Raw genomic sequence first — 13,450 nt, forward strand, 5'->3', positions numbered from 1 at the left:
TTTGGTGATGCTACTTTTTTGGTTTCCTTTCTAGTCTCCTAATGTTAATTGCTTCTTACCCTCTCTGATTTCATTCACCCTTTCTGGGTTCTGAGGTTGGTTAAGGGGAGGGGAATAATTGAAGGTCCAGATGGCTGTCCTCAGGGCAATTCTCCATGTGTGTCCCTGCCCCCTGAGGGCAGGGCAGATTGGACTATTGGAATGCCTTCACATCCAGCTTGTGGTGAATGTCAGTCCTCTTACAGATTGACAAAAACAAAACAAGTCTTAATTAATTAATTATTAATTATTAATTTAAAACCCCATGTGGAGTCTGAAAAATGGACCCGTAAGAGAGCTGCATTTGGCAATTTTGAATTCTTCTGATTTAGGTTTCCTGATATCTTTTTTTTTTTTTTTTTGACATTTACACTAGAATGTTCATTGCGGCTCAGTTCACAATTGCCAAGTCTTGGAAGCAACGTAAGAACCCATCAACTCATGAATGGATCAACAAACTGTGGTATATGTACACCATGGAGCACCACTCAGCCATCAAAACAGATGGAGACTCCACATCGTTTACATTCATCCGGATGGAGTTGAAATACATTCTTCCCAGTAAAGCATCACAAGAATGGAAAAATAAATATTCACTGTACTCCATTCTAATATGAAACCAATATATAAACAATTACATGCTCATAAGAACAATAAAACACTAATATAGTCCAGTTCGGGGTTAGAGGGAAGCAGGAGAGCTGAGGGGGAAGTAGGTATGCCAGAGGAGGGAGGGCCTGAGATCACCTTAGTGATCTCAAGTAATGTGCACGTTGTGAGGGTGTAGCACACACTCCCGGGGTGAGGGGCTCTTCTGCAAATGGAACCTTACCCTGGAAGTGAGAACAATGTAACCTAAAAATTGTACCCTCATTTTAATTTGAAAAAATAAAAAAGTCAAAAAAACCAAAATAAAACAAAACAAAAATCCTAGGACCTTTAGGAATTATGCCAGATCTACTCTGAGTGTGCTCTATAAATGGAGCAACAATACCTGGGTGACAGCGCATCTGTTTACAGCATGGTTTACTGAAAAAAAAAAAAAAAAAGTAGGTTTTTTGTAGATATTCTTTGTCAAGCTAACGTAGTTCACCTTTTTTTTTTTTTTTTATTGTTGGGGATTCATTGAGGGTACAATAAGCCAGGTTACACTGATTGCAATTGTTAGGTAAAGTCCCTCTTGCAATCATGTCTTGCCCCCATAAAGTATGACACACACCAAGGCCCCACCCCCCACCCTCCGTCCCTCTTTCTGCTTCCCCCCCCATAACCTTAATTGTCATTAATTGTCCTCATATCAAAATTGAGTACATAGGATTCATGCTTCTCCATTCTTGTGATGCTTTACCAAGAACAATGTCTTTCACTTCCATCCAGGTCAATACGAAGGATGTAAAGTCTCCATTTTTTTCAACAGCTGAATAGTATTCCATGGTGCACATATACCACAGCTTGCTAATCCATTCCTGGGTTGGTGGGCATTTAGGCTGTCTCCACATTTTGGCAATTGTAAATTGAGCCACAACAAACAGTCCAGTACAAGTGTCCTTATGATAAAAGGATTTTTTTCCTTCTGGGTAGATGCCCAGTAATGGGATTGCAGGATCAAATGGGAGGTCTAGGTTGAGTGCTTTGAGGTTTCTCCAGACTTCCTTCCAGAAAGGTTGTACTAGTTTGCAGTCCCACCAGCAGTGTAAAAGTGTTCCCTTCTCTCCACATCCACGCCAGCATCTGCAGTTTTGAGATTTTGTGATGTGGGCCATTCTCACTGGGGTTAGATGATATCTCAGGGTTGTTTTGATTTGCATTTCTCTAATATATAGAGATGATGAACATTTTTTCATGTGTTTGTTAGCCATTCGTCTGTCATCTTTAGAGAAAGTTCTATTCATGTCTCTTGCCCATTGTTATATGGGATTGTTGGCTTTTTTCATGTGGATTAATTTGAATTCTCTATAGATCCTAGTTATCAAGCTTTTGTCTGATTGAAAATATGCAAATATCCTTTCCCATTGTGTAGGTTGTCTCTTTGCTTTGTTTATTGTTTCCTTAGCTGTACAGAAGCTTTTCAGTTTAATGAAGTCCCATTTGTTTATTTTTGTTGTTGTTGCAATTGCCATGGCCGTCTTCTTCATGAAGTCTTTCCCCAGGCCAATATCTTCCAGTGTTTTTCCTATGCTTTCTTTGAGGATTTTTATTGTTTCATGCCTTAAATTTAAGTCCTTTATCCATCTTGAATCAATTTTTGTGAGTGGGGAAAGGTGTGGGTCCAGTTTCAGTCTTCTAAATGTAGGCATCCAGTTCTCCCAACACCATTTATTCAATAGGAAGTCTTTCCCCCAAGGTATGTTCTTGTTTGGTTTATTGAAGATTAGGTGGTTGTAAGATGTTAGTTTCATTTCTTGGTTTTCAATTTGATTCCAAGTGTCTATGTCTCTGTTTTTGTGCCAGTACCATGCTGTCTTGAGCACTATGGCTTTGTAGTACAGACTAAAATCTGGTATGCTGATGCCCCCAGCTTTATTTTTGTTACAGAGAACTGCCTTAGCTATACGGGTTTTTTTCCAGTTCCATACAAAACGCAGAATCATTTTTTCCAAATCTTGAAAGTACGATGTTGGTATTTTGATAGGAATGGCATTGAATAGGTAGATTGCTTTGGGAAGTATAGACATTTTCTAAATGCTGTTTTTTTTTTTTTGTTGTTGTTGTTGTTGCAGTTTGGCCGGGGCTGGGTTTGAACCCGCCACCCTCGGTATATGGGGCCAGCGCCCTACTCACTGAGCCACATGCACCGCCCGGGAAGTATAGACATTTTAACAATGTTGATTCTTCCCGTCCATGAGCATGGTATGTTCTTCCATTTGTTAATATCCTCTGCTATTTCCTTTCTGAGGATTTCATAGTTTTCTTTATAGAGGTCCTTCACCTCCTTCGTTAGGTATACTCCCAGGTATTTCATTTTCTTTGAAACTATGGTGAAGGGAGTTGTGTCCTTAATTAGCTTCTCATCTTGACTGTTATTGGTGTATACAAAGGCTACTGACTTGTGGACATTGATTTTATATCCTGAAACATTACTGTATTTTTTGATGACTTCTAGGAGTCTTGTGGTTGAGTCTTTGGGGTTCTCTAAGTATAAGATCATGTCGTCAGCAAAGAGGGAGAGTTTGACCTCCTCTGCTCCCATTTGGATTCCCTTTATTTCCTTGTCTTGCCTAATTGTATTGGCTAGAACTTCCAGCACTATGTTGAATAGTAAAGGTGACAGAGGACAACCTTGTCTGCTTCCAGTTCTAAGAGGAAAAGCTTTCAGTTTTACTCCATTCAGTAAAATATTGGCTGTGGGTTTGTCATAGATAGCTTCAATCAGTTTTAGAAATGTGGCGCCTATGCCTATACTCTTCAGTGTTCTAATTAGAAAAGGATGCTGGATTTTATCAAATGCTTTTTCTGCATCTATTGAGAGGATCACGTGATCTTTATTTTTGCCTCTGTTAATATGGTGGATAACGTTTATGGACTTGCGTATGTTAAACCAGCCTTGCATCCCTGGGATGAAGCCTACTTGATCATGATGAATGACTTTTTTGATGATAAGCTGTAATCTATTGGCGAGGATGGTTTCCTGATATCTTACCACCACTGTTGTACTTCTTCGATATTTTGGTGCCTTTGATATTTTGGTATAGTAACTGTTGGTTGGCATACTGTATTACCAGATGGAACTGATCTGAGTGCAAACATCTTTTCTCCTAGGTTAAGGGTCAGAAGCATGAGGGCAGTGCCTGTTCCCCCAGAGGGCTGGCCGGTGTCCCCACTGGCTTGTTTAGGGCAGGCTGCCTCACCCTGGCACGTGTTCTGTCAGGGCTTTGGGGTGGGCATGCTTTTCTGAATACCGCTTGCACATGCAAAAGTAATTTTTTATGGAATAGTTTTCATGGAATATGTTTTTCCTGGAGATAATCAGAGTAGGGGGAGAAAAAAGTAAAATTCTTGTACCTATGGTGTCTAGAAATTCAGATTTCTTTTTTTAATAAATGCAGAGTGGACGCAGATATCTACCAGATATCTTCGAGAACAGCTGGCCAAGATTTCTGACTTTTACCACATGACCTCCAACTTGGGTGACAGCCCTGTCCCTGTGCCCCCGGAGGTGGAGCACGCCATGAAGCAGTGGGAATACAACGAAAAGCTAGCGTTTCACATGTTCCAGGTAACTTTTCCCTGCCACATGAGGCTGTGCAGTGTGCTCTGGAGAGCAGCTTCCTTATGGTTTCGGTGGTTTGGGGGTTAGATTGTACCTTTCTATGAACCGAGTAATTTCAAAGAAAGCATTCTGACATTCCTCACGTTGCACTGTATTCGAGGTAACTCAGTTGCCCTGGAATGACAATTTATTATACATATCGATCTCCGGCTTTAAATCACAACTCTTTTTAGTGACATTAGTTACTTCATAATTGGCTATTAAATATTTAATATCCTTCTAAATTCATTATTTTGCAAAATTATATATATTTATTCAGAAACACCTTTGTGCTGATGCCTGTCTCGGAGCAGACCTCCTGTAAGGGCTGAGTTATCCCAGACAAAGGTCATCTTAATTTGGTGCCGCTGGAGTTAAAAATGCAAAGTTGAGGTGAAAAGGCCTTGAGGAATAAACGCTTACCCGGACAAGCTTGTGTAAATGATAATGGCCAGAAGAGGGTGCTTGTGTGTATATTTGCCTTCATCTGTCTTCACAGCAAGGTGGAAGTGGAGAGATTTTCAGCTGAAGTATTAATTAGCACAGTCTTCAAGACCTGCTACCTTGATCAAAGAGGGAGGGGATATATGATATTTAACTTTCCCCTTTAGAACCTTAATTCTGACTTTCAGGTGGTAAGTGACTTTTTCAAGAGCTCAAAGTAGGGAAAAGTAGGGTCCTTTTGAGAAGTAACATTGTTAAAAACAACTGTTCAGGTCTAGTTCCATTAAGAAGGGGGTCTACTTACTTCAGTGCCTTTCCTGAGCATTTTGTACTTTACTGAGCTCAGGATTTAGTCTGTATCTTGGAAAAAGTGTCTTCATCATGCTTAATATTGTTGGAAGAATTATTTTATTTACTTATGCTGAACCCTGAATTTAGTTATTGCTTTTATAGATAGCAGTCGGGTCCTACAGGATGAATGTAATTGAAACCTTAATGTTAAGTTTTAAAATTTTATGATATTTTAATTTGCCATATTCTGAAATGTGAAACAGACCCAAGCACAGATATATGAAGACATCTGTATGCAGAAACAAAGGCAGGGGTCTACAGATCTGAAGGATGGACTATTATGTTTATCCAGATTTTTTTTTTTTTTTTACTTACATTCACTATGTCTCATATCTTAATGCAAAATTCCATTTTATTTCTTTTTAAAAACATTTAAATTAATTTTTTCGTTTGACAAAAATTGTGTATATTCTTTATTAAAGTTCACTTAAAGTTTTAATTGTATTTCTCTGTGAGGAACTTATTTTTTTGGTTGGGGGGAGATAAGATCTTGCTCTGTCTTCTTGGCTAAGGAAGAGGGAGCCATCATAGCTCACTACAACCACAAACTCCTGGGCTCTTGTGATCCTCTTGCCTCAGGCCTCTATCTAAAGTAGGTGGGACTGTAGGCATGCACCACTATACCCAGTTAATTTTTCTATTTTTTTTGTAGAGTTGGGGTCTTGGTCTTGGTCAGGCTGGTCTTAAACTCCTGGCCTCTCGCCGTGCTCTTGCTTTGGCTTCCCAGAGTGTTAGGATTACAGGTGTGAGCTACCCTTCCAGGCCTGGGATTAAATTTTTAACTATTTAAATATTTTTAAAAACTGGATATTAAGAGGGTTGGGCATGGTAGCTCGAGTCTGTAATCCTAGCCCTCTGGGAGGCCGAGATGGGTGGATGGCCTGAGCACATGAGTTCAAGACCAGCTTGAGTAAGAGGGAGACCCTGTCTCTCTCTCTTTTCTTTTAGAGACAGAGTCTTATTTTGTCGCCCTTGGCAGAGTGCTCTGGTGTCACAGCTCACAGCACCCTCCAGCACTTGGGCTTAGGTGATTCTCTTGCCTCAAGCCCCCCAAGTAGCTGGGACCACAGGCACATGCCACAATGCCCAGATATTTTTTGTTTGCAATTTGGCCGGGGCCGGGTTTGAACCCACCACCCTCAGTATATGGGGCGAGTGCCCTACTCACTGAGCCACAGGTGCCATTCAAGACCCCATCGTTAAAAAATAGCCAGGTGTTGTGGTGGGCGCCTGTAGTCACAGCTGCTTGGGAGGCTGAGGCAAGATAATCACTTGAGCCCAAGAATTGGAGGTGGCTGTGAGCTCTGATGCCATGGCACTCTACCAAGGGTGACAAAGTGAGACTCTGTCTCAATAAAATAAAATAAAATTAAATTAAAATAAAATAAAATAAATAATAAAATGACAAAAACACCCCTGGATATTAGCAACAAGTAAATACCTTGCTATCATGTTATTTCCCTACATTGTTGTTATAATCTTTGAAATACTGTAACTATAATTTATAAGTGTAATATTTTCACATGAATCTTTGGTAACCATTGTAGTGTGGACCACTGGTGAGACATAAAAGTTGCTGGAAATAAAATCAAATTTTACATTAACTGCTAATGTTTATTACCCAAATCACCATAAAAGTATAAGTGCCTTTTTCAGAAATCATAACTTTTTTTCGTTTCTATCTTGAAGATTCTTTCATTCTGTGAATTATAATAAAAAGCTGTAACATGATGCAAGTCTTTATATGCATGGAATGTCACAGAAAAGTATGTGTGTGTGTGTGTGTGTGTGAAGGCGATAAACAACAGATGCCTAAATCACTAAGTTAGTGTTCTCACCAGGGATTACGTCACCCTGTGGGGCATTTTGGAAATTTGTAGCGGCCGTTACTATTTTTTAGTGTTTTTGTGTTGGAATGTTTTTATATGATGTTATCATATAGTCCTTTCATTTTTTTATATTAGGTCATTATATTGATTTTTTTAAGGTTACAGTTTATAGATCATAGCATCTGAAACTCAGGTTAGTGAAAGAGGCTATTAAGAGAGTGTTAGTCAGGTGGGATTTTTAAACTTTTTCGAGATAATAATGTGAACAGTCCTTTTCTAATTGATAATTATCACTATTTCAAAGTTCCCTCCTATGACCTTGAATTCATATTCCTCTGAAATCTAGCCACGGGCTTGATGTGCCTTGGAAGTGTGAAAGCATTTGAAAATTTTCCTTCTTATTGGAATTAATATTTTTTTTAAATCCAGAGTGAATTATTAAGAAAAAAAAAAGAACAAAACCCAAATGTATATATACACACCTAGTTCTTTGTTTTGATTAGATTTTGGACTGTGATCAATGACCCCAGGTTTCACAATGACAATAAAGACAATATTAGTTATGTGTAAACATAAAAATGACAGTGCCCTTTTTTTTTTTTTTTGTTAACATTGTTAGTGTATTTTTCTTTATTTAAGGAAGGAATGCTAGAAAAACATGAATATTTGACGTGGATCCTGGATGTTTTGGAGAAGATCAGACCAGTGGATGACGATCTTCTTAAACTCTTGTTACCACTCATGCTGCAGGTATAGTACACGCCACCTGGGGCTGATTGTTTTTATGGGCAAGAAATGAGTCTGGTAGGATGACTGGTAAGCAGAGGTAGAAGAAAAAATTCCCGTAAAATGAAAAACACATTTTTGACCCTATAACACGTGAAGTAATAAGAGGCTTCCGTGTAAGTTTTAGCAGTCAGATTAACCATGTTGATAGTTTATATCCCTTGTCCTTTTTAAGTAATCTAACCCACATTGATTTCTTCCATCACTGAGTTGAGCAAACAGCTTTGAAAATACCATCTCCCTATGATAACACAATTCTGTGAAAACAAATCGTGTCTTTCTAAGAATACAGAAGAGTTTTAATTCTTTTGGCAAAATTGTTTAAGCTCCTGGGGATAGGAAACATCTTATTTTGATGATTTGATCTAAGATTTGTTAAAATTTATGGTATCTGGATGAAATTCATTTAAGAAAATTTCTTAGGTAATACTTGGATTTGATGATTCAAACATAGGAAAGAGTATTCAGTGGGTGGTAGTGCTCCCTCTCACCCTCGGGCCTCTCTGGAGACTGCACCACCTTGGGGTCCTGTGTATCTTTCCTGAGATGTCCTGTACCTGCGCTGTGCGTTACAACAGCCACTAGTCAGAGGTGGCTGTTGACTCTGGAAATGTGAACAGTCTACATGGATGTGTGCTCTAAGTTTAAAATGCACACCAGATTTCAGACTTAGTAAGAAAAAAGAATGCATAACGTTAGTACTTGGTCTCATGTTGAAATGATAACATTTTGGACATATTGAGCTAAATAAAATATATTTTTCTTCTAGTTTTTGCCAATTTTAGTTTTTAGCAGGGGCTGGTTTTGAACCCGTCACCTCCTGTATATGGGGCTGGCACCCTACTCCTTTGAGCCACAGTTGCCACCCTTTGCCTATTTTTTTAATGCCTACTAGAATCTTTAAAATGATCTCTGTGGCTCTCATTATATTTCTATTGGACTGCACTTGGTTTATACCTTTGAAAGATTTTTTTTTTTTAAACAACAACAACAAAAAAAGTCTGTGTTAAAATAATGATTTGACCGAGATGCCCGAGGCATGACTAAAGTCTGGCGTCCTTCTGCTCCTCAGTATTCAGACGAGTTTGTCCGCTCGGCCTACCTGTCTCGTCGTCTTGCCTACTTCTGTGCCCGGCGTCTTTCCTTGCTGCTGAGTGATAGCCCCAACCTCCTCGCTGCCCACTCGCCCCACATGATGATAGGACCAAACAACTCAAGTATTGGGGCCCCCAGCCCAGGCCCTCCCGGCCCCGGCATGAGTCCCGTGCAGCTGGCCTTCTCAGATTTTCTTTCCTGTACACAGCACGGTCCCCTGGTTTATGGACTTAGTTGTATGTTGCAGGTAAGTCCTTGCCCATTGTTACTGTCTGTTAAAAATCAACGTGAAAAACAGTTGGGTCGGGAATAGCATTGCTGCTTTCCAGTTGAACTTTTCACCACTGTAGTTTTCTTCCTCGCCCAAGAAATTTATCGATGGAAATTTTATGTTTTCATTTGCCTATATTGGATCAAACTGGGAGATTTGTTGCATCGGTCTAGAAGAAAGTTGCTGTGTTTGTCCTTTATTAGAGTCATTAAGCAGTTCAATTAAAAATCCTTCAGGGAACGCGCAGAAGAAGGCTGCTGTACTGGAAAGGCAGTTTCTCCAAATAGCCTTCATCTTCAGTTGATTGCCTCTCTGTTTTCTTTCTTTTTGTAGAGACAGTCTCACAGTGGCTCCATTTATTATGTTCTAGACACTGTCCTAAGTTATAACATATGTCATTAAGTCATTTAGTTCTCAGACGTAGGAGACAGGAAGCATTATTTATTATTCTGAATGGATTGGTTATAGAGCAAGTAAGGGGCAAAGCTGGAATTCCAACCCAGTCAGGACCCAGAGCCCACACTCAATTACGATGCCGAGAGTTTCCAAAAGGAAGGAGTAGGGGGCACTGCCCAGTGTCATGGAGACTCTCCTCTCTAAGGAGAGGGCTGAAGTTGCCTTTGACAATACAGTGGTCACTGATGAGCTTTTAGAGAGCTATTTCATTTGAATCGGAGCCAAATTAAGGTCTGCTGAGGAGTGATAGGAGAGGGAATGAGGAGAAATAGTCCTGACTGTCCTTTGACAAATGGGTTTTGAAGGTTAGAGAAGAGAATGGATGGTGGAGAGAGATGGGTGAATGGACCTTAAAAAAAAAGGGGCGGATTTGAACGTATGTCTAAGTTAATGGTAAAGTGGGAGAGTGCAGTCTGAGAATAGGAGAAGAAGAGTGTTTGATAAATCAGTGCTCTGGACATGGGATGCTTCAGAGTCAAGAACACAGGAAAGGGCTCTGGCAGGAGCCAAGGCCCCCGCAGAGCCATGGGCAGGAAGGGGCAGGGAAGGATGTGGGCCAGTGGAGACAGGTTCATTCTTGCGTTCCAGGGACTTGACCTTCCTCACATCTCCAGTTTGATTTCCACAGAGATGTTTCCTAGACCTCAGAATTTAATTTCATATTTCTACATTTTAGGAAAAAAAAATGCTGCATTCCTTCTCTGAGCTCACATTGTTTGTTGCTGTTGAGTGGCAGGGGAGCATGATGGTTCAGATGGTCACTTTAGAATGTTACTGACCTGGCTTTAAGCCTCACTCTGCCACTTAGTAACTAACTGTGACCCCAAGCCTCTCTGCTTCCCCATGTGTGCTGGGGGGATAATGATATTTCTTCATTCATTACTTCATAGGGTTAGGGTTATGATGATGGAAAGCTTCCAGGTCAGTGTCCAGCACAGAGTTAGCACTTAAGTGTGAGCTGCAAGATTTATCCTACGTTTTTTTAGGAGGCATCAGGAAAACCAAAGGGGTTCTAAGCGTGTGTGCTGGAATCCAACTGGAGCTGGTTACTGATCTCCTCTGTGGCTCATATTCCTCTTCTTAGGTAAAACTGGGGAATAACACTGCCTACCTTGGAAGCTTGTTATGACATTTAAGCACGATGGTCATATAAAGTACTTCTAGTTGAGTAAAAAATGTCTGTTAAGGTCTAGGGCAAGAGTAATCTAAGCTATAGACTGCGGGTCAAATCCAACCCACTAGTGAAGTATAGATTTTACATTGTAATGGGTCATTAAAAAAAAAAAGGAAGAAAACGTGACATAAACTGTGGGTGGCCTGCAAAGCTTTAAACATTTACTGTAGGGTTCTTTATACACAAAGTTTGTAAACCCCTGGCCCAGGGCTAACGCCTACCATTCACAAGGCTACTATTGTGTCATTATTTCAGAGACATTTATTTTTTTAAATAATTATTTTTTTAGCTTTTATAACCTTAGACATTATATATTCTAATTCCGTCTCATGTTTTTCATTGTCTTAAGCGGCAATCTTTAAGTGATGATCGCTGCATTTTTATTAAGTTCCCTCAGTTTCTAGTGTGGGAATATTACCTTATGAATGACAATATTCCTCAATTTCTCAATCAATAGCTGTACATCCTCCCTTTTAAATTAATAAATTCTTAGTATTGTTTTATTACTTGGGAAGTTGAGAATGGGGTAAAATGTTCATATTTTCAAACTCGCTGGCAGGTAACTATCATGCGGTAATGATAAGATATTGTTTTTACTGTTTAGCTCTTGTTAGTTTTTCCCCTCCTCTGAATGTCTTTTTTCCTTTATTTCTAGACTGTCACTCTCTGTTGCCCAAGTGCCTTGGTGTGGAATTATTCCACAAATGAAAATAAGAGCACGAACCCAGGCTCACCCCTGGATCTGCTGCAAGTGGCCCCTTCCAGCCTGCCCATGCCAGGTGGAAACACAGCTTTCAATCAGCAGGTACACTTTCTTTTTTTAGATTTTATTTATTTATTTTTATTTATTTATTTTTATTATTAAATCATAGCTGTGTACATTAGTGCAATCAAGGGGTACAATGTGCGGGTTTCATATAAGATCTGAAATATTCTCATCAAACTGTTCAACGTAGCCTTTGTGGCATTTTCTTAGTTACTGTATGAAGACATTTGTATTCTGCCTTTAGTAAATTTTGCCTGTACCCATTCTAAGATGCACCGTAGGTGTAGCCCCACCCATTACCCTCCCTCCACCCTAACCTCCCCCCTCTCTTCCCCTTCCCTTCCTTGGCCCTTTCCTCATAGTCTTGTGCTATAGTTGGGTTATAGCCTTCATGTGAAAGCTATAATTTAGCTTCATAGTAGGGCTGAGTACATTGGATGCTTTTTCTTCCATTCCTGAGATACTTTGCTAAGAAGAATATGTTCCAGCTCCATCCATGTGAATATGAAGGAGGTAAAGTCTCCGTCTTTCTTTAAGGCTGCATAATATTAAATGGTATACATGTACCACAATTTGCTAGTCCATTCGTGGGTCGATGGGCAATTGGGCTTCTTCCATGACTTAGTAATGATGAATTGGGCTGCAATAAACATTCTGGTACAGATGTCTTTGTTATATTGTGATTTTTGGTCTTCTGGGTATAAACCTAGTAAAGGAATTATAGGATCGAATGGTAGGTCTATTTTTAGGTCTCTAAGTATTCTCCAAATATCCTTCCAGAAGGAATGTATTAGTGGGCATTCCCACCAGCAGTGTAGAAGTGTACCCTTTTCTCCACATCCATGCCAACATTTCTGGTTTTGGGATTTTGTTATGTGGGCTACTCTTACTGGGGTTAGGAGCAGGTACACTACATTTTCTGTTGGGGTTCAGTGGGTGTTTTTGTTCTTGAGAGGAATTAGGTCATGCTGGGCCAAGTCTGCTCTACCCCCTGTCCTTCTGGGTGATCTTAGGGAAGTGTTTAACCTCCTCAGGACTGCAGAAGTTCACCAAGATACTGATTTTCTTTTAGCCGTCTTGTGGAGAATTCTGCCACCCAGACGGTGGGTATGGTGGTGGTTCTGACACATGACTGTGATTCTGATAATACCTTGTGGTATCCGGTCATCATTTATATTTGTCTTGGTCCTGGGTTATTTGTTTCAGGGGCTTATGGAGCTTGAACCACAGGATTATGATTTGGTAGTGGAAATAAGGTCCCTGTTTTGTACCAAGCAGCTTTGTTAAATTAAATAAAACATTGCTAGTTGGTTTCACACATACAGTGGCTCAAAGAGGATATTTTCAGAACTCTCACCTTTTTATGTGGGGCCCTAAAAATTCAACTTGTAGAAATCTTTTGTAAGCATTTATTTTTATGTATATTTATTATTGAAAGCTGGCATTAAATTACCACTTGTAAATAAAAAAAAAAAATGTACTCCTTGTGCAACAGGCTATGTTTCTTCCAATTCCGTCAAGATTGTAGGTCACAGTGGATACTTTACTCGTGCAGAAAACCCTGACGTGATTTAGACAGCTGCTGAGGCTTTCCAAGGACACATTAATTAGTAGTGATTATCCTTCAGGTTCGGGCAAGGATTTATGAAGTGGAACAACAGATAAAACAAAGAGGTCGTGCAGTGGAAGTTCGGTGGTCTTTTGACAAGTGCCAGGAGTCAACCGCAGGTACGGAACACAGCAGAAGAAGGTGCACCAGTGAAAGCAGGACTCTATACTATGTTTCTAAATTTTGTAAACTGCTCCGCGTGAATAAGGAGACTTTTTGCCAGAGCCTACTGCTGAATTTTGAGGGCATTCTTCAGCTTATGCCTTTTGGATCTTGTCTGTCTAGAGAGTCAGGTTTGCTTTTGATGGTCTTTCTTTGACAGTATATGCAGAGAATGAAAAGGAATTTTTAAAGATTCTTTGTGCCAGGTGGTGCCTGTGG

General features: G+C 39.9%; 1 protein-coding gene across 7 annotated transcripts in view; it reads left to right on the forward strand.

Annotated features, from left to right (window-relative positions):
- Positions 1-13,450, forward strand: part of MED12L (mediator complex subunit 12L) — a 337,656-nt gene that overhangs the window by 69,348 nt on the left and 254,858 nt on the right. For all 7 annotated transcript variants that reach the window (XM_053599366.1, XM_053599369.1, XM_053599370.1 and 4 more), the window contains 5 exons: positions 4,086-4,255; positions 7,552-7,662; positions 8,771-9,040; positions 11,350-11,499; positions 13,089-13,188. In XM_053599366.1, the coding sequence (XP_053455341.1) occupies positions 4,086-4,255; positions 7,552-7,662; positions 8,771-9,040; positions 11,350-11,499; positions 13,089-13,188 (801 nt within the window). The remainder of the gene's footprint in view (positions 1-4,085; positions 4,256-7,551; positions 7,663-8,770; positions 9,041-11,349; positions 11,500-13,088; positions 13,189-13,450) is intronic.

This window comes from Nycticebus coucang, chromosome 8, assembly GCF_027406575.1.
Source record: "Nycticebus coucang isolate mNycCou1 chromosome 8, mNycCou1.pri, whole genome shotgun sequence".
Classification (NCBI taxonomy): Eukaryota; Metazoa; Chordata; class Mammalia; order Primates; family Lorisidae; genus Nycticebus; species Nycticebus coucang.